Raw genomic sequence first — 24,043 nt, 5'->3', positions numbered from 1 at the left:
GTCCTGTGTCCACTGATTGGGAGTGGTAACTTGAAACCCTGTCAGTGACATTGAATTGTGCGTTACACACGAGTGTCGCGACCAGTGCAGCGATTGTCGGAAACAGCATGTTGCCCCCGCATACATCATTCTGCCATACTGTTTGCATCTTTTGAAGAGAAAACCTGACATGTACAGATTCCAAGTTTGCCCACACAACTTCTATCCGCAGGAGTGAGGATCTGCTAGTCCACTGAATGAAGCCATGGATCTGGGTCTTTTAGGCCGTCATATCACAAAAGCACATTATCTGACGACGGGTGAGCAGCGGTCCTAGGATTCTGGTTCTCAGATGGACAAGATACTGACTTATGGAATTACGGATTGGGAAAAAAACATGAGACTGCTTGTCCTCAACGGAGATGAGACATATGATGTGATGGGCACAGTGACTGAGATTGACAGACCACATACATTGTGACATGCACGACTGCCAATTTATCGGAGGTGACGTGCACCGATGACCCCATTGCGCAAGCTTGCAGTTTGTGATAGCACTTGGTCTGGAATCGAGGATACCGTACTCTATTTCATTACACAGAGAAGCAGAATTATCAAAGCTCGAGCTGTACCAGTAATCTACGAGGATAGGTAACAATATTCCAGAAGGTTACATTCATTCGATCCGACAAAATCAAGCCAGTTGTTGGTAAATATCCGAAACTCAGTTTGGCAGATCTAATCAAAGCGCATGCTGTTGATGAAGCTGCATTCCCAAACAGGGTACCTCGCATGACAATTGTAAAACCTGCTGACCAGACAAGACTTAGATTTCACAGATGCTCATGCACCAAACCACCACATAAATGTTGCACATAAAATGCTACATGTGTGTTTCAGTGCATGTGTTATGCACGGCGAGAACCACTGTAATGAAAAACTCAGCAGCCGGCAAGTCCGCCCGTTGTTATGCTGCCACAATCTGCTGATTCCCAGATGTTTCATGTCGCTGACAATGCTGCATTTTTCAAGCTGCAAGCAAAAGATGCAGGTATGCAGCACGCTGCTTTTTCCTAACAATTCATTCACGACGCAAAAAATAGCCGTGCGCGGGCAAAAGCACTCGCCTGTTATCGTTTGATTTCATATATATGGACATGAGTATCAGAAGATAGGTAACTGCAGCGGCCGGTAAGCACAGTGCCTCGCTGACAAGATCTCCAGACATACAGTTGCTAATCACTGATTGCAATGTGAAGACTCACAAAGCATGAATGTGGGGGAACGCAGTATCGAGATATGTGGAGTACATTGAGACCCAACGACCATAAGCTTATACGAGTGAACGATTGCCGGTACATGAAAAGATGACTTTCAATGAAATTTTCAAACAAGTTTTGTTGGATCCCGTGCTCGATGAGGGAATTTACTGGGGATATAAGGAAGTGCAAGGGCCGCATCACTGGAAAAAAAGATGAGCAGCATTTGTATCGATGCACAAAAAAAACATCCATTTATTGATCCTGCATTCGCCACATCTCAAGTGATGAGTGGACGAGACATTATTTACTTCAATAAACGGATAAATCTAAAGAATTCGTGTTGTATACAAAACAGATCTGCCACTGCTCCGACCCTTGCATTCTGAAATGGGGTACCTTGAAAAGAAGTATGCCCGATTCGAAAAGAAGCATGGATCGGGTTACGCTGAGAACAGGTAATCATCGACTCGATGATGAAAAAACTCATCCGCCACAAATTCCTTGGTGCCTTTGTTCCCTCGCAATAGGAACTCGATGGAATGCAGAGCGATGCAGTTCTCCTGCGAAATGCCCTATATACAATGGGTCCAAATCCCAAACATTGATCACAAAAGAAAACACGCTTCCCGCAAAATCCCACCTAATTAAAGGCTCGGCCTGGTGTGGCGATAACGAAAGTATTACAAGCAGATATGTACTGTACTTCACTCGACGACATTTGATGATGCATAATCCAAGGCACCTGGTTTTTTAATGCACGGATTTTTGTGACATGCGCAAGTCCAGGGGTGTCATAACCGCAGAATGACCTTCACAAGGGGTGCGAGCTTTTCGGCCATGTTCTCATTCATGGCAAGCACAGTGCTTCATGCTGTGATGATCGTAGATGCATAATTCGTCACAGGTATTCATTCGCATCATCAAATCAGTTGATTGACAAGAGTCACGAGTCCACAGAATCCCCCTGGACATCCGAGACCGGAACCTTTTATTGGTGTCGTATTTGGTCGAGCAATATGAGCTCAGCTCGAACGAGCCTCTAAAGGGACACACCTTGTTTGGTGACTGTAAAACATCAAGTCACCACAAGCACATTGCCCCTGGTCCAGCAGGGGCGCTTTTTGGGACTGCTTGATTATTGATGTCGAAGATTGTAAATGTTGCTAGCTTTATGGGTGGTGACTAAGCGAATGCCACGTCAGCACTGTATCAGCTTTCGCCTTGACAAACGCATGTTCCAGAGCGCAAGTATGGCTAGTGCTATCTTCAGGGTCTTGGGACGCCTTAACTATGTATGGAGGGTTTGCTCGGGCCCGAACGAAGCGCTTTATGCAGAAAGACGGGCAAGCGAGGCAAGGCACTGCCAATTGCACGTGCCCAGTGCCATGCACTGCATGTGTGTTATTGTTGTTGATGAATACGCTGCGCGACGTGAATATTGCAAAAGGCAATGTCGCGGTCATTGCGTTGGGCAGCGCCGTGGGCCGAAGTGCCATGAACGGCGCACACTAGTGGCTCGCGTTTCAGGCCGAGCTGGGGAGTTGGGTTCAAATCGACGCCTGCGTGGTGAGCCTACCTGAGGCCGTCATCGCTTGTGTAGGCATCGCTGGAGTAATGCAGGGAGGCGGTGGTGCTGCTTGGACTGCTCTGGGGGCTGCTCACCTGCTTGCCTCTCATCTCGGCGGACTTGAGGATGCGGATGATCTCTGGGATAGGCTGAGAGCTGATTGGGAACCAAGCGCACTCTGGATAGCCCTGAGTCAGCTCGATAGGCAGTCGCTCCAGGTACCACTCATGATGCTTCACTTCTGCCATCGTGATGCGCTGTGCGGGGTTCTTATTCAGCATGCGCGTCAGCAGGTCGACCGCACTCTTCGATAAATGCGGAGGGAAGGTCAGCTCGTGCATAAGAGTCCTCTTCATAATGGCTCTGCAGCTCTTCCTGCAGCACAGCCCTTTCCATTCAAACAGGACCGATTGACGTGAGCTGGCTGGCGAGAGTGAGGTTGAAAACGACTTTCCGCGGAAGTCGGCTGGCGATGCGATGCTTCTCCTAGCGGGTTTGTCCCATGTCCATGACCTGCGTCGCATAATTTGAGGGCGAGAAGACAGCAGATGCAGGTAAAGTATACGATGCAAGTCAGCCAGGGTTGCAAGGAGGGTTCACCTGTCCAGGGGGTCGATAAACGGGTATGTGCCGACCAGCATCGTGTATAGGAGGACACCCGCTGCCCAGACGTCACTGAGCTGCGGGTCGTACGGGCGTTGCCTAAGGACCTCAGGCGCTATGTAAAGGGGGGTTCCCACGACGCCGTTCGCTGAAGCCGCTGTAGGCCCTGCAACTGTGCTGTACCCAAAATCGCACAGCTTGACGATCGCTCCACATTCAGTGATCTGCACGATTCATTCACCACATGTCATCACCACCGGCTCATCTCCACTGCTCTGCTTTCATTCTTTTTCCATGTGCAGGCAAGTTGGCCATGCAGTTGCTCGCCACCTTGGCAGGTTTGTTGTCATTGCATGATTGTGTGCAGCTAATTTACTGATTTCCTTAGTTGTGCCCATCGTGGCCAAGACTTATGGAATGGTATAGGAGTCATGTACCAAATATCTCGTAATCCATGCGTTGCCCGAACAGATCCAAGTGGCGCGTGTGAGCGACATTGCTTCGGGGAAGGGGGGGGTATCCAAACCTCTGGCATTCCATCATGTTGTATGTGCAAGCCTGGTGTCGCTTTCCGGTCTGTGCCATGATGCGTCACCTGCCAACCTCACAAGCGCATTTGTCATTCTGCTATTCTGTGCATGAACAACATCAATTCGTGACACTGTCATACAGCACTGGGGCAGATGCGTGCCACGCTAGTACACACTGGCTTGTTCGGGCATGCCCGAGCCCCCCACTATGCCTAACTCTTGAGTTTCATAAATATAGGAGGTAGTGTGCTTGGTATTGAGCAGGTACTTTGAAGAAAGGCTACACAAATGCGTTGCGCCATTCCTCAGCATGTCATGAGTATGTCATCATGGCTTTGAACGCCACTGCAGTGGTGGCCGCGTTGCCTTTCATACGAGTGGCAGGCTTTTACCGAGCAAACTCCGAGCACGACGCCACAGGGTTCCATGCAAAGATACCTCACATGTGCACCACACATGTGACTCAACAATTAGAGGTTGGTGTTTGTATTGGTAGTGGAAGGGCGCACTTGGACAAGGACGTTCTCTAGTTTTAGATCCCTGTGTGCGATGCCCATGGTGTGCATTGCGTCCAGGGCACATACAATCTGCTGCATGAAGTAACGTGCATCGTTTTCTGCGAACTTGCCAGCATGCTGCATAATGCTGTAGAGCTCGCCCCCTGCACACTCGACATCAATTATGTCGCGCGCTACAAGCTGAAGAATGCAAACCGCCGGTGTCTCCCTGTGTCTAGACTGTGGACTAGGCTGCGAAACCACAAAGAATTCGGTCCTGTGACATACAGATCACCAATAGCCTGTCCTAACCAAAAGCGCCTCGCAATTTCCCACGTGCGCCTGTGCGTTTGGCTCGGCGACGACATCGATGCAAAATGCATGAACGTAAACAATAATTGACATCGAATGATAATCAAGGGTGGACTTACAGGTAGTCGTGCATGCCAGACGAATGGTATTCATCATGAGTCTCATGCAACTTAAAAATGCTCCCGCATACTTTGGGTGTAACAGGAGGTCGTCCATGGCCGTCCATGGATGTCATCCGACCAGAAAACATAAGTATTGCTGAACAGCAGCAGAAGACCAAGCCAGCGTGCCGAAGAGTGTGTTGCAGGATGTTCAAATTTGAGTTTGAGATAGCGCCGCACTCTGCTCCCTGGCCTATGTACCAGTTGAGGAAAAGTGCTTGTCAATGAGCGCATGCGAGCCCCGAATTTCATTCAGAGTTCATTGGTATTTAGCATTCTTGGCCATCCGACCAGCTGTGGCATTGCGATTATCATTGTCGGCATGTAATTGGGAAGCAGAGACCTCAATAGACACATGAGCAGTACAACCGGCTGAGCGCATGAAAATCACGATGTCCATCCATTGGCCATACTCAAAATATTTCACGTCCAATACGATGCTCTTGGTGGTGGTGTTCATTGCAGATCTTCGATATATTGTGACGCTTGCAAAGAGATGGTGTACGTACACCGCACTTCAAACGCAGACAGCCCTGGGCATGCACGATACAAACATGCGAAATAACACAGGGTTGGGCGCAGAATACAGCATGACCAGATTCGTGTATTCCCATGTCGTAGTCCCTTTCGTGATTGACAACTACTCAAGGTGTCTGCCAAATATCTGTGGAGTCTCTCAAGCGTCACACCGAGCGCCACCAACGGGCAGTGCACACAAGTTGGCATTTTGCACGCACTCAGTTGCAGAACGTGTCGGTGTGATCTAAATGGACTACATCGTAACCATGCCAGGATTGTCAATGCCGTATTTCCATGGCTGTCGCATCCCAGATTCGGCTGGCAGTGTGAAACACAATCGAAGGAAGCAATCAATCGCACATGTAAAGGCTAATCAATGCATACCTTGCGCATACTCCATGACGATATGGAGATAATCATCTGACAGCAATACCTGCCTGAATCCCACCACGTTTGGATGGTTTAGGACCCTGTGGGTCAGAACCTCCTGGTATGTATGCTCATTGATGCATTCCCTCCGCAGGCTCTTCATGGCATAAAACTCATGCGAGTCTACATGCTGAACCAAACTGATTGTGCCAAAATTCCCAGCACCTATGTGTCGAACAACTTTGTATTCCCCCAGGCTGGTCTCTGTTGTCGACATGGAGATGAGCCAAAGGGGGCAAGTGGAACACCTGCTCTATCGATAACCTAACAAGCAACAGCAATCCACTCCAGTCCCTACACGTCGTACCTCATTACTAGTATTCGGATCTCGTCGTGCTGTTTTGTGCATGAAAAATGGATAGCACAATTGAACTTGCATCGCATAATCCCCATTCTATCGAGGGATAGGATGAATTAAGAAAGTACGCACCAGGCAATGATTGGTGGATAAGCTACGCACGCAAATGGTCCGATGTCTCGATATCTTCATTGTGACCTGCTTGCCCACAACGTATGTGAACATTTTGTTGTTCGACGAGTCCAGGTCCGGTATCACCACGAGATAATGTCCGACCATGTTGAGGCTTAAAGTGGCCGAGTCAAACAGGACAGATGGTTCCATGGGAATGATTGCGCGTCAATTCAAAGAAAGATGCAGGACATGCACGAGCGAGTCAACGAGCTATTGCCCTCATGAACGTGTTTCTTGGAACGAAACGTTTCTAGTATGCAAGGCAACTAACTGTTCATCGCTTGTCATCCCTCGTCGATGAATCCATGTTCTTGACAATGTGAAGGCGGCAGATTCTGTGACATTCTGGAATCGCCCACTGTCCTTAAGGCTTCTGCAATACTGCAGGCCATCGGCACTTTCGGTTGATGTGCACAAATCTTGCACGTGGGTGGGCCATGAAACTGCAAAGCAGTGCACTCTACGTTTTGCCCTTCTTTCACTTGGAAGTACGAGGCAAAGGAGAATAAAGTTGCAACCACCTGAGGATCGTGCTTGTAAAGTATATCCCGTGGAGTTCCAATCCTGGATGGCAGGCCAGGCATCTGGGTTGAGTTGTTCGAGTTCCCCGTAAAAAAGCTGGTGCCCAAGCAGAAGGGCAAGAGAAATTTCGTTCACGCAATCGCTAATTTTACAGCCAGCGATGCCTATCAAAATAGCTGATTCCTGAGGTTGCTTGTTTGAGAGTTGCAAATTGCAGCGATGTCAAGGTCGTTTGATCAACACGAGTTTACAAATTCCGCGGGCATCCCCCAAATTCGATCTTTGCAGTCTTCAAGTAATGCAGCAAAATTGTTGCGCTACTACGAAGCTGGCTTCATCATCGGGTCCCCTTGGCGCCCGGTTGCACCTTGCTCCGGGTCGCGACTTCCAACCAGGGTACGAATATTGGGCTTGTCGTGCAGTGGCGAGTTGCAAAACACCCCCGTCGCCTCACCTTCCACGGCTTTGATGATAGGGGTGCGCGTGCAGGCGTACCGGGGTTTTCTGGTCACAGAATGGGCGCTCATCATCACTTGCACCAGCCGGCCGACGGTGTGCACGATTATACCTTGGCACGCAGTGGTGGACATCATATTCGACTACATGCCATATAAGGACTACCTTGTCGGGCAGGACAATTCCACTCCCCATCGCCACCACATTACGATCTTGATTAGCACGGGCCGCAATCTGAGGCAGGACTCCTTGAATCCGTTGTTGGTATGTAAGCACATCAGCACATTCCGCCAACGGCTTTGTGGCCGACGCTTTGCTCCCAGTAAGTAGCCGTTGAAAGGCGTCTCTGCAGAAATTGGGACCCAGGATTCAGCCGCGCATCATGTACATGAGTGGCGGCCAGCTCGAGCTTCCCATGTACAATACTGGGTATAGTTGGGACATGATGTGAGCTCTATCCCATAGGTAAAGACAGATAGAGTAGAACTTGCGGATGCCTCAAACAGAAGGCCCGCTGCAGCTGAGCCTATGGACACATCATGACCGACTCGCTGCCGGTTTGAAAGGATCGTTTGTCTTGAACAGAGATAGGGAGGGACACCCAACAAGCTGATGTGCCCCCGAAATGGCGATGCGCGCAAACCTTGCAACCATTTGCACTGTATCTTGTGCATCTGCAGGCATGGGTCTCCTGAAGGCTCTGTGTAAGCGTGTGTGGTTGTTTAGATGGCACGGTTTTAATCGTAATTGATGCTATGATTACAATCAGCATCGTAAACATAAGAAATGGCTTTTCAGAAGAAACTCACATAAACTGTAACTGCCTTCTCTGTGTTGGTCAATGGCGACGTATCTTGTTACAACCGTACCGCATCCACGTGGACATTGGCAACTCCTAGAAATACTCGAATATCAAGAACTTCGAGTTTACGTTTGTATTTAGATCGTGTTAAGATTCGCAGGCACACCCCTTTGCACCTCAATGTCCCCCGTATCCATCCCAGTATCTCAGACATCAGAAAATTGGGGTATACATAGATCCTAAACTTGGAGCCACTCATCATGGACAGTTGTCACTCATGCTCAATAGCTGACTCACCATGTCGCACAAACTAGGCAGTGTCCTTTTCAGCTGGCTGTTTCTCAGCAGCAATCAACACTCTCTGTGCTGCTTTTGCTATGCTGAGCCGTCAAAGCCATGATTGCTTATCCCAGGACGTTGCTCTGTCCTGGTCCACTGAATTTGACTGAGATGGTGATCGCATACATTCTCGATGCTTTCCATACAAACCCCCTGTAGCCTTCCCAGGCGGCCAAGCTGTGTGTTGCTCTCACCAAACAGATAAGTACACCCAATCAACGTATGTGAGGTGACCAAATCAAATAATACGTACTCCCGGAGTGTGATGCTCTCACCACTTGTGACGGTCACTGACATAGCAGAGCCAGACCTGGAGCTTCACCCCAGTTTTTCAACTGCAGGGCCTATTTTCACCTCGGACCAGGCCGTTGCCGCAGAGCGTCGACACCTACACAGGGCAAAGTGCCCATGATCTTGCAAGCTCGTCGTCGTCCTCATGCAAGTCATCTTCACCTGGCAATGCCCAAGGCCCTGCATCGGTAAGCTCCATCTATGTGATGCCATTTCCCACAAGCCATGAAGGACACTACTGATCAGTAGATGGCAACCTTACAACGCGCTCCTGAGCACTTGAACTACCGTGAGCTGCACTAGTTCTGCCAGGGAAAGCCCAAGAACACCAGCACTTCATCGTCGTAAGCTGACCCAGGCGGGCCAGTACACAAGCTTTTGAATGGGGTGTGGCACAGCACCAGCCAGGATGCGGCGCATGATGCAGAGCCGTGTGGCAAAAGGTTCATTTGTTTTGCTTTCAGGGAAAGTCATGCTTGACGCTTCGTATTTTCATGAGAAACCGATTGCTAAAAACATAAGAATGCTGATGGCAACACAGAGAAAGGCATGAAACTTGCCAGTCTAACAATAATGAAGCCACAGATTCCAGCTTCGCGTAACGATGACTACTCCCTTGCACACAAAACCACTGAGAATTGATAATTGATGTGTTAACTCACCCACATCTACGGACACGTCCTCATTGCAGCATGCAGGGGTTGGCCGAGCTACCATATCGGGCCTTACAAGGCCGACAACCCATGGCGACTTGCGGTCAAAATGGGAGAAAACCGTCGACGTAACGATCCTGACGACACAAATTACCGCGCACTACAGCACCAGCTTGCATGCACAGCGCACGCAGCGGAACGCGGAGAGAGCAATAGCAAGCATCGCTGAGCTCTCGCACGTGCTGCACGAACCATTCTGGGAGTTTGACTCAGCATCCACTTCCACAGCGAAGCATTCGCAAGACGACGCCGATGTGGTTCAATCCCCGTGCTTCAAAGGGACACAAATCGAGATATTAGCAGTGGAGCCAGTGTCTCAGCTGTTTTTTCAGATGTGGGCAGCATGGAGCTCCGCAATGCTCCGAGACAGCCTGGCCCTCAGCGGCTCCCCCACCATGCCTCGCGTGCACCATCCTCCTTGGTGCTACATGACGCGAGCAAGCGGGGAGCAGCTGCGTTTTGACGGGTGCGTTCACTATGCATCACAGAAGCAAGAAAGGCCAAACAGGCATGAATGTTTTTTTTTATGAGTTTGTTCAGTGATTTATGATGCAGGAGTCTTCGCTGATGATTGCTTCAGCTTATCGTGCGCCATAACGATTTATCGTGCATCGTTTGCCACGAGGGACCAACCCATTCTTGCTCTCTTGAACCACCGCAAATACCAGCATGTTAGCAGCGTCCATGCATGCCGCACCACAGGAAGACGAGACGTTCGGCGCTGCTGCCAAACTGCATGTGAGATACCTTCAAATAGTCAGCCTGCACTGCAGAAACGAGAGTCAGGTCTCTGGATTCTTGGTGAGCTATGTTCAGCTCTGAGCAAATGCACAATCACGTAAAGATCCAGGTCAGGCCCCAGCAATAACCTCCAGTACTACTGGCATTTCAGACTAGCAGGTTGCAGCACATGCTCGCAAGCCTTGAGGTGTGACACGCTAGAGCGCATCTCTTGAGAGGCAAGACGGTTGCATGGGGGCGGCAGTTCACAGTGTCCAAGATCTCCTGATCACCCAAGAGATGTGCAGGAACCACAGAACAGGCAGCCAACAGGCGTCTGCATCGATGGACAAGGCTCAAACGGTGCAGTTGAGGAACAAGAGCGACGACCTAGCGTTCCTTCAAAGCAGTCTACCTCGCTTCAGAGACGGCGACCATTACATCACTGTGCAGCCCCCTGCTGCTGAGGGAATACCCTACTCCCGTTGGGCTGAGCAGCAGTCAACAGCTCAAGTACACTCTAATAATGTGTGAGCTGCCCATGCTCGCAAAGGCTCTGTATAAATGTCCTTTGTAATGTCAGCTGTGATAAATGGCCTTCACGGCCCCGAGTTGTTACATTGTGGCACCGCATACTCAAGCGAAGAAGGTGATCTTGTGGGTGGGCGAGCTAAGAAGTTGCTCGAAATAAACAAGGCTGAGGCAAGCCTCGTAAGTTCCTCTACAAGGGCGAGCATGCAATCCGAGCGTGCAAGCTAGAAGGGCAAGCAAGCGCGTCACAGATGAGTCACGGGACCACTATCGCAGACTATCTAGAAACTAGAGTACCGCAGTACAAGCACGTACTACGCATGAAATCATCAGGCCCTTCAGGGCATCAGATCTGGTGCCCAATGATGAGCTTCTCTTACCGCCACTGTGGTCATGTGCCCACAAGATGTGTCCATGTCTTGTGCTTCAACAACCTGCATGAGGGATACGATGCTGAGAATATTTGAAGAGAAGACTCTTGTCACTTGCGTTTTACGTTTTTGCGGACTGCATGCACCTCCAGCTCTGCTAGGTGCCTCGCGTGAGTTTCTTGCCCGACTTCGTCACGGGGTCCACCGGGTTCCACCGACGTGGACTAAACTAAGACTGGTATCTAAGACTCGTAGTCCTTGTACATCCAGGTATCCAACATTATCCTCAAGACCTGCACCTCCGTACACCACAAGCATGTACTATGCAGACACTGGCAAGAGGTACCATGCACACAGCCGAAACGGTGAGCCTCCTTTTGTATTGGACTTGTGTGCAATATGCCAGGCCGCTGTTTGTCCCCATCTGTCACACTAACACATCTCATCTGAGCCATGCATTGGTACCGGTACCTTAACCTGAAGTCCTCATACACAGAGTACAGGACATGTCACCTGAATCTTCAGCAACGTCGTTGAGAAATCCATGAACGATCATGCACATGCAATGACACCAGCCTATTGCCATGTCCTGCATGAGTGTGATCATAGTGAGACATCACCTCTGTGCCGAATGGGCCCATCCCGGGATGGATGCCGCAATCACTTTGGAAAGCGTACTGCACATTGCAGAGCTGGACAAGCAAGATATTACGGGCTACATTGATCGTCACAGCCATCATGGAGACAAGCATGTGCTGCATGTACGTTCCCTTTGCATACCTGCAGTGCTTATGTCGGGTGTGTGAGAAACATCAAGCCCTGCATTGGGGCGTGGGAGACATTGGGTTCAAGTCTCCGAGCCCTAGACCCTGTATATCTACTTTGACGGCCGAGGGCATGCATGCCAGTCCTCTGCTGACTATGCTGCCGTCTAGCCATCGACATGTCCAGCTCTTATGAATAGCTCTCCCCATGCATGGAACAATGCTTCGCCAGGCATTTATGCTTTATGGGTCTGTATCCCTGAAAACTCATGATTATCTGGGGCAATGGAGGTCGAACCCCATTCTGGCGAAGCCCTCACATGCAACCAAGTGCGTTTCATGCACTGGGAAGAAGAAAAAATGATTTCTGCCACCAGCAAACATATTGTCATTAATCGTTGTGCAAGAACCCATCAAGAGGCTAGTCCAATCTAGGAGAAACCACTGCTTGGCAGATCTACCAGCGCAGCATTGCTTGACAAGCAAGTCCCTCCACCGGAGTGCTTTTGACGTGAGCCCTCTTGATACCAACTGTGACAGATCACGCGGTGCTTGTGCAGGCTCCGTCAGCAGTGGTAAGCCGTTGCGAGGCGGTCATGGCGGTTGAAACATGCTTGTACAGTGAGCGGGATCTGACTGTGTTGAAAGACCTCCTCGTGGAGCTGACCGTTCACGAGAATAAGGATCGAGTCATTCAAGTCCAGGTGATCTCTCCCCAGAGCTCTCCAACGACTTGCTCTTTGAGGAATTGCCTGCAAAGCTGTGCCACTTCCAGGGGCAACGATTGACCAGAGCAGAGGATTTTGTCAGGGTCCTCCAACCTGTTTCATCGCATGCCCTGATTCCAACATGCAAGGACTTGGCCCCCATGTTGATAGAATGACTCGTACGGGCATAGAAACATCCTTTTTCTTGATACCGTGGTTTTAGTACAGCTCCTGCTGTTCCCATGTGAAGGGGTAGGAATAAACATATTCCCGAGTACCGTTTGCCGTCGGAAGAGCCCCTTAGGGAGGGGCGAAACAGGTCACGGCAGCCTGATTCAACCCACAACTATTCCCACACCTTTTTATATGATATGCATATGGATGCTTTAAAAGGTGCAAATGTGCCCTCATACTGCCCTCCTGCTCTCTTGATTGCTCCAGGCATGTTGCACTGAGGCCTGGGATATCAGGCCTGTGTTTCAGGTCGTGATTCCGGGTGATGAAATGGACGACTGCATGATACTACAAATTATCACAGACAGGCACAACCTCACAGATGAGATCATTCAAGCCGTGCAGAAAGCATTGTTCAAGAGTGAGGCATTCTTGTCGTATACGTTGTCGCGGTTGACGAGCTGGACGGCCATCATCCGCATCTACCAGGTCATGCGTCGCACGATGGGAATGGACCACCCAGACACTGCAGCATCCACTGCCTTGGATTCGACAACTGAGAGCCAGGAGGGCGAGCAAACTTCCAATGACATGATGCAGAAGGTGCGATGAAGAATCAGCATACACACAAACGGTTCATATGATGGGTCCATGCATGAACGATCTAGAGGCGAGGACAAGATGGTTCTGCACTTGGATATCGCAAACTCTGTCGGCTCTTTGCCACAGCCTCATCGTTTGAAGATCTTGCGGTGGACATCGCCCCAATCCGTCGCGAACTGCGCCCTGAATGGGTGAATATATAGTGACAGAGAGAGTAGCAGCCCTAGGTCATACAAGGTGTACAGCACCTGAGGGCGATCGTTTTCACGCACATATCGAGACATTCGGTGGAGGTATACGTCAGGTTCACGGTCAACACAAGCCAACCAACATGTCTCATTCAGAAGTGTGGCGTCACTCTAAGATACTAAGCGATCCCGTGTTTGCATCCTTGTTACGAGTTCCTCGTCATGTGGATAGACAGTGGACATGGACATGGGTGCTTGGCAGAAGCTCTTGTGTGTTAAGATACCTGGACATATCTGGAGATATGTAGAGAGCTACATCAAGCGAATCTTGGGTTGCTGAGACTGTTTAGCTTACATCGTACTGTTGTCATGAGAACACCGACATCTTTTGTAAGAACTCGTTCGTCAAACAGTTTGTATTGTCAACATAGTGTAACATGGGCTGCATTGTGCATTTGCAGCAATTTGGAGCATTCCTCACAAAAGTTGCCGGCAAGCGGCACTTGGCGGACAAGGGCTTGACACTTACTGAGAGCCTGACAAATCCCCAGCCTCTTGGAACGCACTGGCGTGCTGACTCTCGATGCGTTGCAATTCGGAGCTTGAGAGCCGTCGGAAACTTCTTTGCAGAGCTTGAGGAGTGGCGCCTGGCTTCCCGGAGCTCTCTGGTCGACACAGTCGTGCGCATCGCAGCGAGGTGTTTCTGTGTGTTTGCCCTCCGGATTAAAGAGCTAGGGTAGCTGGAGCGCGTTTGAGCAGGGCACATTGACATGCTTCAGACATAGTCGATCGCATGATGTGCCTGCTTCCCACACACCATGTTCCTGCCTAAGGACAGTTTGTTTACCGGCTGCAGTTGCATAGACAAACCGACGCTGACTTCTTGTCTTTGCATGTATGCAGGAGAGTACTCACCAGCTTGAAGGCCCTCAACCTGGCGAGCCTGGAACCCTTTGCATCAAAAGTGATACGGAATTTGCGTCATCTATGAACGGTGTGTGCCTTCTGGTTCACAAATTGGCTACCCGACCTCAGCACGTGCAGAATGAGTCATCTCTGCGGGCCATTTTATGCCCGTTGAGCACAGCAACTTGCAGCCGTTTGGCGAAAGCCAATCAAGTCCTGGTGGGGTCAAGGTTGGAGCCGGTGCTGATGGTCAGGCAGAAAAACGAAACACATCAAAACGCCAGCCCGCCGGCCAGGCAGTATGCGTTTGGTGCCAAGTGCTTGCCTGCTTGTCGCTAACTGCAGTGCCATTTATCAGGATGGTGTTCTCTGATTCAATCATTGTCGGTATGCACTTTCCCAGATTCCCATATGATACTTGGAGTTGCCGATGATCCAAAAAAATGCGGCCGTGCTGTAGAAAGATGCATCATCACATCATCATGTACGGGACAGAGGCCCGATGTCAACGCCGTCTTCTTTGAGCTGGCGTATCTCTTCTTCTTCTTCTACGAGACAGAGGCTTCGATGCCGGAGCAAAGGCATTCCTCAACTATTAGCCTATTTTGGACGTGCTGATCAAATGCCAGTCAGGTGTCATCTGGATTCCCGGAGAGCATGATACACGGGTACTCGATTGCAGGAACCCACAGCAGCATCCTCGAGCAGACCCAGTCAAGAAGGAATCTCGCCCAGCAACGGGACAACGCCTTGTTCAACTTCTTCCACATCGCAAAACAGATGACTCCCAAGCAGGGCAAAAGCGCATCCCCCGTCCTTAATGCCTCTGGCCCTGCAGAATCAGCCAGGCAGATGAAGAGGCAAAGCTCTGATCAGATCGTTTCTGATGGCCCTTCCGGAGCATTCCATCGTCCTTTGAGCCGAATGGAGTCACGCATTCAAGCAACCGCGACCCTGAAGAGTCCAGTACGATTGCCGACAATATATATCCTCTCCACCGTGTACATGACTGCCGACAACATCCTTGTGCTCTGCTCACAGTTTGACCCTTCCACGTTGCCACCCACAGGCAGCGTGAGGTGGGTTCCAGACCTGGCATCCATGCTAGTCCCAGTTCATCTCTGCCTGTCTCGCACAACCTGTTGTGCTATGCGCAGTCCAGAAATTTCCCTTTTGAGTGTGTCAATGCATTGGCATGCATTGACCGGCAGGCTGTTACTGTGACATGTGCCTTCTTAGATGCTGGTACTGCAGCCACAGGCAAAAGTTGCAGAGCTACCAAAGGTAAGGGTTATGCTGGTTACTGCACCAACCTGCTCAAGAGCTTCTTTCTCGGAGGTCGGGAGTTGGAGCTTGGACAGGCTCAAACCTATGGTTATGCAGCGTGTAAGCCTCTCATCCCTGAGGGTATAAAGTGACGAGTGAGAAGTAAGGTTTCTCGTCACTGCCTGGGGATATACTAGACTTCCGGAAGTACATTTTTTTGAACCATAACGGCGCTGGTTCAGTCGTAAAAGTTATGGTTCAACATGGCAAACACCTCAATTGCAATGGGGCAAAACTGGAATGCGACGTCCACAATGGTGTGAGGTCTGTTAGTTTGTTTGGTTTCAAAGAGATCGCGTGGAGTGGAGCTTGCAAAGAAGCGCTCATATATGTGCTCTGTGATACAACCGAGTCTGGTCCTTCTAGGAGTGGAATCGGCGTGGGTTTGTGGAACCACACGGACGTTGTACAGGGCGAGAGCAAAGCAGCAGTGGTGAAGTGGACCCGCGTGACAGCTGGGCTACTGGCCCTCAGGGCTTGGCAAAAGACGGCTCTCTTGCTGGAAGTGCTGTCACACCAGCTTGCATTCACGGAGGGCGTGGAAGAGCGTTTTGCAATGCTTTCAAACCGCATGCTGCAAAATGAGCATTACTCGGAAGTCTCGCAAGAGACACTGGAGGCTTCGCAGGCAAGTGCAAGGGACATGCTTTTGGACATACTCCTCATGCTTACTCAGGTGTGTGATCCACCCAGATGACTTTGGCAGCCCGGTGCACCGTCGGCGCACTAATCACGGACTTGAAGTCGTCAGCTGCTGAAGTGGCGACGGTGCTTGTGGCAATAGCGGCAATTGAGCTGGCAACAAATGCACATCCAATCCAAATTTGTGACATCAGCAGCGTGGTGGCAAATACAACCAGCGGCTCATGCAATGGCGGGATTGGGTTGGAACGCGTAGGCCTGGGCTACAATATTGCGGATATTGCCAGAACCACCATGTCATTGTCTATCCAGAGTGGACAATGCACAGAATTGTCACATCGGCACTCACAGGGAACGTCGTGCGAAATGGGTCAGAGGGACGCCAGAGCAGATGCCTTCTAATGGAAGCGGATGTGCCGAGATGGATGACAGAATTGAGACAGAATGGTGCAGGTCACGATGCCATTCATGGACAGTGCAAGTATCGCACGCGAGTTCGGAAACCCACGTGTGAACGCCAAGGAGGATGAGAAGAATGCTCATGGAAAAGGGCTTGAAATCATCGACCGCTTTGTCCGGCTTGGGAGCGTTGACCATGCAATAGACACGGTTGCATCTATCGTGTACGACATCGTCAGCCTGTGCGATCATGCGTTCTACGCAGGCAAGACGACGACAAGAAACATTGCAATGGACCAGCTGGAGGTGTGCTCAAACCAGCCAAAACGAAGCTTGCCGAACGCCGGCTATGGCTACAGCTACGGCTTAAAGCTGCACGAAGTGTGCCATTGTACCCCAGAGCTCATGCCACTGCAATACTTGAATCTGAGAAGCCGAGTTGCCTTTTGTGTAAGTTATGCTGGCTTGCCATCGTCAACGTCAGCCAAGATCAGACCCACAGACTGATGTGGCATTTGTCTTTGACACTGTCTGTTGGAACATGCAAATCTCACTGATTGCAAGCGTGTGGATAACGTCAGTGGAATGCACGCACGCACCGCTGCCGCATGCGTGCACGCAAACTATGTTTCCAGCCTCTCCATTGGTCACGCAAGGTCACGCATGCAGGACCTACATATGCAAGCTGACAGCGGTGTGCTGATCACGTTCATGCGTCGGCTCTTGGAACGTGCGACATCACACATGCTGTACGACCTTCAACCCGTTGATTCACCCATGCTGTCACCCTTTGGACACTTCGTGCACGCATGGCGGCAGCTCACACTGCTGCTTGCGTTGTGTCGTCGGAACGCCAGCATGGTGAGTGGGCTGGCAGCGACTATCCAAGACGAGCTGACACATGTTCTCTTCTTCCCAGAGGTGCTGTGTGCTATGTTGTCCAGCGCAAATGTGCAAGCAACACCTGAAGCAGCGGCTGCAGCCCGGCAGCTGTCAGCTCCATCGCCTTGGTTGGAGCACGACGGCAACCTCGAGTCCAACCGCATGCCGTATGGCAGCTCAGATCTTCCGACAGATGTTCCCAAGTATGCTGGTGAGCCGAATTGGGACATCGCGCACCGTGCTTGGGACATGCATGGCTCGATGCTTGGCGTGCATTGTTATGGCATGTACACGGAGCTGTTGGCGATCTTGCAATCATCCACAAGGTGATCTGCCAAGTGAGCACTGCAGCACAAATGCTGCCATTGCGTAGTCACGATAAAGCCTATTTTATTCCACGCAAGAAGACAAGGTCAATGCATCATGTGGCCAGAATAGAAATTGATGTGCAATCTGCGGGAAGCAGATAGATCTAGCTTAGCCCAGCAGTGTCAGTACTGATGCATGCAGCTCAAGTCACAGTCCCCTTGGAAGTGCGTTGGTGTATTGAGGGCGCAATCCAATGTCCTGCCAACGTGAAACCTCAAAGTGATCGAGTTCACTTATCATCATCATCATTTTATTTTGTTATCATGTTTTCCGAATGCAGCGATTGAGCTGCGCACGCCTCAACGATCTCACAGATTTGTTGCGCCAGCCGGTTGAGCAACGCTCCGGCTGTTGAGCCGGCGCTGCCTAGACTGGCGCTCAAGCAGCCGCCAATGTGGCCGAAATACATTCTCTTGGGCCTGCCTACGTGCAAGTTGAGCACGGCCGCCATGTTGCCGCGTGAGACCAGGCGATGCAGCCCAGGCACCATACTGCCAAGCGCCAGCTATGCCATCTCCCCACCATCACACAAGACGTTCGGACGTTGGGGCTGTGCAATTATCATTACCTTCCATGACGTTGCATTGCAAGTGCAAGAATGGTGCACTTTTTGAGCCTGACCTACTTGACCATGTGGGCTTTCATGATATGAATTTAATGATTTGCATGACAGGGTTGTTACAAGCGACAGGGCTGGCAAAACACGACAAAACACAGAAACTAACACTGAATACAAAGTCACAAACTAAGACAAAACACACAAGAAAACCAGCAACCTAAGCCACGCCGGGATCTTCCTGCGGTGCATCACACCCTGCATGGAAGTCCGAGCCGACGTTCACGGCGATACGAGAGAGGGACTTGTAGTACATGCGCGCGTTGCCCTTGCACAAAGCACAGCTGAGCTCCCGACGGACGCCACGTACGAAGGCAGCCTTGGACACCCGGTTCCCCCCCCCTGCCGCCAAGTCGCCAAGCTCCGAAAGGAAACGCGAGGCGGCGGAGCCCATGCGGCCAAACGACTCCACGGCGAGTGGGATGAAGTCGTAAGCGGAGCCCTCCCCAAACTCCTCGAAGGCTCGTTGCTTCCGCAGCTCCGCCTTCGCTGTCGCGGATCCGGCAACCTCTGCGGCATCGCGAACAAACGATGCGGCCACCGGGTGCGTAACATCACAGTCCATGACGCGGACGCGGCCGTCAGGCCAGACAGTCAAAATATCCCCGCGACGAAGACCAGCAGCCCCCTGCGCCCCCGCAGCTGCAAGGCTGCTGTATTGCGGTTCCACGCTAGACGCGCAGCCCCGCACCGTGGATGGCATGGCGCCAGGCCGAAACCCAGTAGTTATGGCGCATCGATGCCTTACCTGCATTGCGGTTGCACGAGAGAGCGTGGTCCGGCATCGTGGAGTCGCCGGCGGTGCAGTGGCAAGGCAGAACATCCACCGCCGTTGTCACCCCTAGACCGAGCAGGTGACGCCCCGCTGCAAAGAATTCTCCATTGCTAAGGCGCAAAGTGGGCGCGGTGGCAGCGCAGTTAGCCATGCAGATGCAGGTCCACAGCATGACAGGATTGTTTTCATTCGACATCATGTTGGGGGTCAAAAGGTGTGTTAACCGCTGAACATGACTGGCGCCAATGCTTTCAATGACCGACCGCTGGGTTGGAAGTGAAGTAAAAAATCATGCTGGTACCTGGTATCTCGGAGGCAACTGGGTCTAATATCAGTAACCTGGCAAGGGCGGCATCAGTTCTCATTCGTTTGGCAGGCAGTGAAGTACCCAAGGCAAGGGGGGTGGCTGATCTCTCCAAGAGATGTAGAGCAACCAGGGAGATTTACAGTCGGCTGAGCGCTGTTACATTCTACATGGCAGGCATTCACACATCTAAACAACTTCAGATTGCGTAAATTATTTCGAGTTGACAGACAAAGCAATCAGTCAAGAGAGCTACAGGACTTGGGGTGACTGACGTGCTTTGTTCATAACAGCATTAGTTATGATCACAAAATGGCAAAAACACAATCAGCAAAGCGCAAATTTTCAATCAGAGAAGGAAGAAATGGTGGGGCAACCAGCAACGCAGACCAAAACCATCAATCAAATTCGAATCAATCTATATATTCAACGCTAGAACGACGAGGTAACATACCCTGGACAAAGCACACCTTCCAGAACCCTCACAATAAAATCAACAGTTGTTGCGGCGTCAGGAGCAACACACGTTCACAGACCACAGCCGCAAAACTGCACATCAGCACCCGAAAACACAAACCAAGAGTCACAGGTTCATTCCATGACAGAATGCAATTGGCTTCACTGCCACAGCTCCTTATTGCATGCCTGCCAGATGATCGGCACAACGCTGACAGTGACATCCAGAGAGCTTGTGGTTGAAGTCCGCCCCAACACAGGCGTCGTTGTCCATTCAGCTAATAATAAAGCATATAAATAAAGATCACGTTAGGGCAGTCAGCAAAGATAAGCCAGTGCAGCAGCATCATCTGCCATATCCACAAGGCATGCCACTTATAAAAACCAGATCGTACAGTTGCGTATGGTGGTGTTGCAAGTACAGAACCATTGGAGAAGCAGCCAGCCGAATACCGTAGATATCACACCATGCAATGGTAGTGCAATCACGAGCAACACTGTCTCAATCAGTTCTAGTATTCTAGTGTCCAACAAAGGAGCCGACCTGAGTCATCTATGTTTAAGAAAATCGTTCATTTGTTCGTCCTGTGGCACAGGCTGTGCACCAGAGCATGGAGCGCTAGCAACGTGTCAACACACTCACCTGTGACACAGAGCAGGAGCAGATGCAAGGACAGCGATCCAAGTCTTATGTGATGTCAGCCGCTGCATCAACGCTCCATGGACATGATGGCATGCACATGCATGTTAGTCTGTGCTTGTTCATTCAGATATCAACATGCGTACCCAGGATGGCTGTGAGTTGCTAGAGGCATCCACGCCAGCGCTGGCTACGCATGCGGAGCAGTTCGTCTGTGCGTTGCAGACATGCGTGGAAGCCAAGCAACCCTCGCATCGGTTGCCGGATTCATCGTCTCATCATGCTCATAGTAAGTCTTAAGCGCTGCGGCTGCGATGCATTTCGCACGGCTGCAAGAAGCTGCATCGACGCGTTAAGAGTGTCACAGCCGGAGCATTTCCGAGGATGTGACGCCAGCCGTGTTTTTCTCATTTATCAGTCACAGAAGCCCGCATTGGGTATCGAGCCCCAAGAAAGTAGCGGTTATAAGTGTTCCTCATTCCACACGCCGCGGGGTGCGGCCAAGGAGGATTTGGGGGAGGTGGAGGTGCGGCTATCCGGTGCCAGCAGCGCTCACGCCCTACAGTCCTGCAAGCGGCGGAGCTTTGGTGCGTGCATCCGGTCTGCTCCTCGGCCGTGCTCTAACGAGGTGCTTTGGTGGGGTTCCTCGGAGGAGGCATCTGTTGCATGCCCAGAGCTCTTGCTGGAAACCCATGAACTGTTGCTTGGAGGACTGCTCACCCTGCCACTCCTCCTTGCCGTGCCCTGAACCCGAGCAAAAATGTAAACAGTCCGCAAAGATCACTCGTCAGTCCCGTCTGGCGCGCTAGGCATGTGTTTCCCGGAGCTGACTTTTCAGGCAGGTGCGCCCATGCTACCAGAATGCACGCCATCAAACAGGCAAAGTTGCATGCTGCACAACCTTTCATGATGAACGTCATTGGACACCAACATCGGGTTCCGCCGCAGCAAAACGTGTATGCAGACATTTTTCAGACCTGCTATTTCGAAGCACAGGCAAAGGACATCCCGAAACATAGAGCGTAAGTGGACAAGGTCGTCTGTGCAGAATCACCATCTCCCTGCACCGGATGTGCAAAGCAGATGCGACACAAAACCAACACACCACATGCACCCTTAAACTCCGCAGACACGTGAAACACAAAGTCAGGCAAGAAAGCACAAGCGCACTTGATGGAGATCGTCGTCATCCAGAGCGTCCTCGCAAGGGGCGTCATCTGACAAGGCGCTCGGCTTGCGCTTTGCAGCAGTGCGGTCACGCCCAGCAGCGCCAAGCTGGCCGAGGGCCTGGTCCTGAAGGAATATGGACGCCATCTCTGCAAACCTAGAAGTCACTGACGTTCCATCTGCAAGCTCGGCACCCGTCGCACGCTCCTGCTGCGCCTGGACGCCTCGCAATATGCGCTCCTGCTCTGCTTGTTGCCCCAATCTTGTTGCGTGCTCCACGTCCTCTGTAATGTTGGCCGGCTCTCCTGCCGTGCCTTCTGCCTGTACGTCACCTCTCATCATCGTCAGCCCGTTGCTCTCAACAGATGAAAATTGGCAACTGCTGACTTCATTGAAACTGTCTTCTTCTTAAATCAAGACAGCTTCAATGAAGACAGCAGTTGCCCACAGCGTCCACACGGCAACAACACATGTTGTTTGGCGAAACAGCGCATTTTGACAGATGTAATTGACAGATGTAACCTCATGTAGACTAACTTTCCAAATGCATTTGATGGCAGGTTGCACATGAAAAAAATCTTTACCAATGAGTTCTGTCGGTGAGTTACTATTTGAAAGTCTGTTGCTGTAGCTGTGAGCCAGCCAGCACTCGCATATGACATGTGACATGTGCATTTTTGCGTGTCAGCTTTGTTGCAAAGAGTTTGCTGACATATTTGCACCTGATCGCATGTGGACCTGCATTGGGGAACAACCAAGAGATTTTGCACCATATCTGTCAAGTTTGTCCTCTGTCCAGGCTCGTGCTATCATGAGCGCCAGGAGTGGTAAGCTGTTTGCCCTTCGAAGCCGACTTGAAAATCAAACTTTCGAGTTTGTCAACCCCTCTCAGTGTCACTGCAATGACTGTGATGTGCATTTGGGGGATGCTCGCGCAGGTTGTGTTCACTGTTTTTTTTACCGTGGATTGTCCCGTCTGGTGGCCTAAAATAGACTCACTTCCTTGAAGAGGTTCGAGGTCTTGGATTACAAGGCGGAGTTCTGGCAACTAAAGTAAAATCGATGTTGGGAGTTGAACTGTAGACAAAGATTCTGAGTGTGGGTTGCGACGATCTCCCAAAGAAATTGACGAGCGGTTTTGGTCAGCTGTGGCTGCTCTCCTTCTTGCAGGGCACAAGATGACAATCAAGAAGACATGTCAGGTCAGGCTGGTCCAGGTACGCTAGCCTCAGGTGATGGTAATGATAGCACTGGTTCCCAAGAAGTTCTTGGAGTTGCCTTCTTGGAGTTACCAATGTCCATGTGCATGCGGTAGTGTTGTAAAAGAGCACGTCATCGCTGACAGCACGCTGCGAAAATACGAGATGCAACGGTTTAATTTGCGCAATTACAACTCCAAAATTAGAAGCTGAAAAATGAGACACACCGCAGAAAGAGATCGCAGCGAAGATAGGAGAGCCACTGCCAAGCGCTTGCTCTGCAGCGCCGTGGGCGCACCCAGAGCGCTAACGTCTTGCAGCCAGTGCATGGTGGCGATCGCACGTTCCTTCCGCGGGAGTGGCTGAATCTCAAGCATTTCGAGTGCCTTTCCCAGAGCTATCTCAAGCGACGAATTTTGCTCATGCGCATCCATGCGCAAGCAGCTCAGCAACGGGTGCAGCTCGTACGAGCCAGCACGAGGCCTGTCGTGAGTCCAAGACGGAGCTTGCGACTGAGCACGTTCATTCCGGTCCTGCGCATCCATCCGGTCATGCCACATAAGACGTTCCGCTAGCAGTCTGGCATCTTGAAAATCTTGAGGCACAGTCGCCATATCGCCATCGAAAACTGCGTCGCCATCGGTGCGTGTTTGCGCCAGGGCAGCTTCGTGAATGTCTTGTAGTGCGTGAGGGCTGTCAAGAGACGAAAACGTCGCGAGGTTCCAAAACGCCCTGGAATCTTTTGACAGCGGTATCGAGCGAGGGGTGAGGCTCAGTCTTGGGGAGGCCATGGACGTGCTAACGCCTCCACCAGATGATAACCTGTAGTCACGTGAACTTCCAAGCGATG

The 24,043-nt window shown here is 51.0% G+C and overlaps 2 protein-coding genes across 2 annotated transcripts; both read right to left on the bottom strand.

Moving 5' to 3' along the window:
• Positions 1 to 2,813: 2,813 nt before the first annotated feature.
• Positions 2,814 to 6,076, bottom strand: LOC149810086 (serine/threonine-protein kinase SAPK1-like). The gene is made up of 5 exons (XM_089994431.1): positions 5,815 to 6,076; positions 4,870 to 5,008; positions 4,451 to 4,715; positions 3,409 to 3,635; positions 2,814 to 3,183 (listed from the first exon to the last, which is right to left on the bottom strand). The coding sequence occupies exons 1-5, from the start codon at positions 6,074 to 6,076 to the stop codon at positions 2,814 to 2,816; spliced, it is 1,263 nt and encodes a 420-aa protein (XP_089850557.1).
• Positions 6,077 to 21,349: 15,273 nt separating this feature from the next.
• LOC149810085 (uncharacterized) lies at positions 21,350 to 23,752 on the bottom strand. The gene is made up of 3 exons (XM_089994430.1): positions 23,421 to 23,752; positions 21,998 to 22,315; positions 21,350 to 21,571 (listed from the first exon to the last, which is right to left on the bottom strand). Exons 1-3 carry the CDS (start codon positions 23,736 to 23,738, stop codon positions 21,380 to 21,382), a joined length of 828 nt encoding a protein of 275 aa, XP_089850556.1. The 5' UTR covers positions 23,739 to 23,752; the 3' UTR covers positions 21,350 to 21,379.
• Between the last annotated feature and the right edge of the window lie 291 nt (positions 23,753 to 24,043).

This window comes from Nuphar pumila, unplaced genomic scaffold (genome assembly GCF_984573655.1).
Source record: "Nuphar pumila unplaced genomic scaffold, dmNupPumi1.hap1.1 HAP1_SCAFFOLD_533, whole genome shotgun sequence".
NCBI classification, from domain to species: Eukaryota; Viridiplantae; Streptophyta; class Magnoliopsida; order Nymphaeales; family Nymphaeaceae; genus Nuphar; species Nuphar pumila.
This window is presented reverse-complemented; position numbering and strand designations above follow the sequence as displayed.

Coding starts and splice junctions, on each gene's coding strand:
- LOC149810085 (XM_089994430.1), bottom strand. CDS start 23,738: ATGGATGCGCAGGACCGGAATGAACGTGCTCAGTCGCAAGCTCCGTCT. Junction 22,316..23,420: donor CGCTGCGATCTCTTTCTGCG/GTGTGTCTCATT, acceptor GGTGACGTACAG/GCAGAAGGCACGGCAGGAGA. Junction 21,572..21,997: donor ATGACGACGATCTCCATCAA/GTGCGCTTGTGC, acceptor GCTCGGGTTCAG/GGCACGGCAAGGAGGAGTGG.
- LOC149810086 (XM_089994431.1), bottom strand. CDS start 6,076: ATGTCGACAACAGAGACCAGCCTGGGGGAATACAAAGTTGTTCGACAC. Junction 5,009..5,814: donor CGTCATGGAGTATGCGCAAG/GTATGCATTGAT, acceptor GCTGCTGTTCAG/CAATACTTATGTTTTCTGGT. Junction 4,716..4,869: donor TCTGGCATGCACGACTACCT/GTAAGTCCACCC, acceptor TGTATGTCACAG/GACCGAATTCTTTGTGGTTT.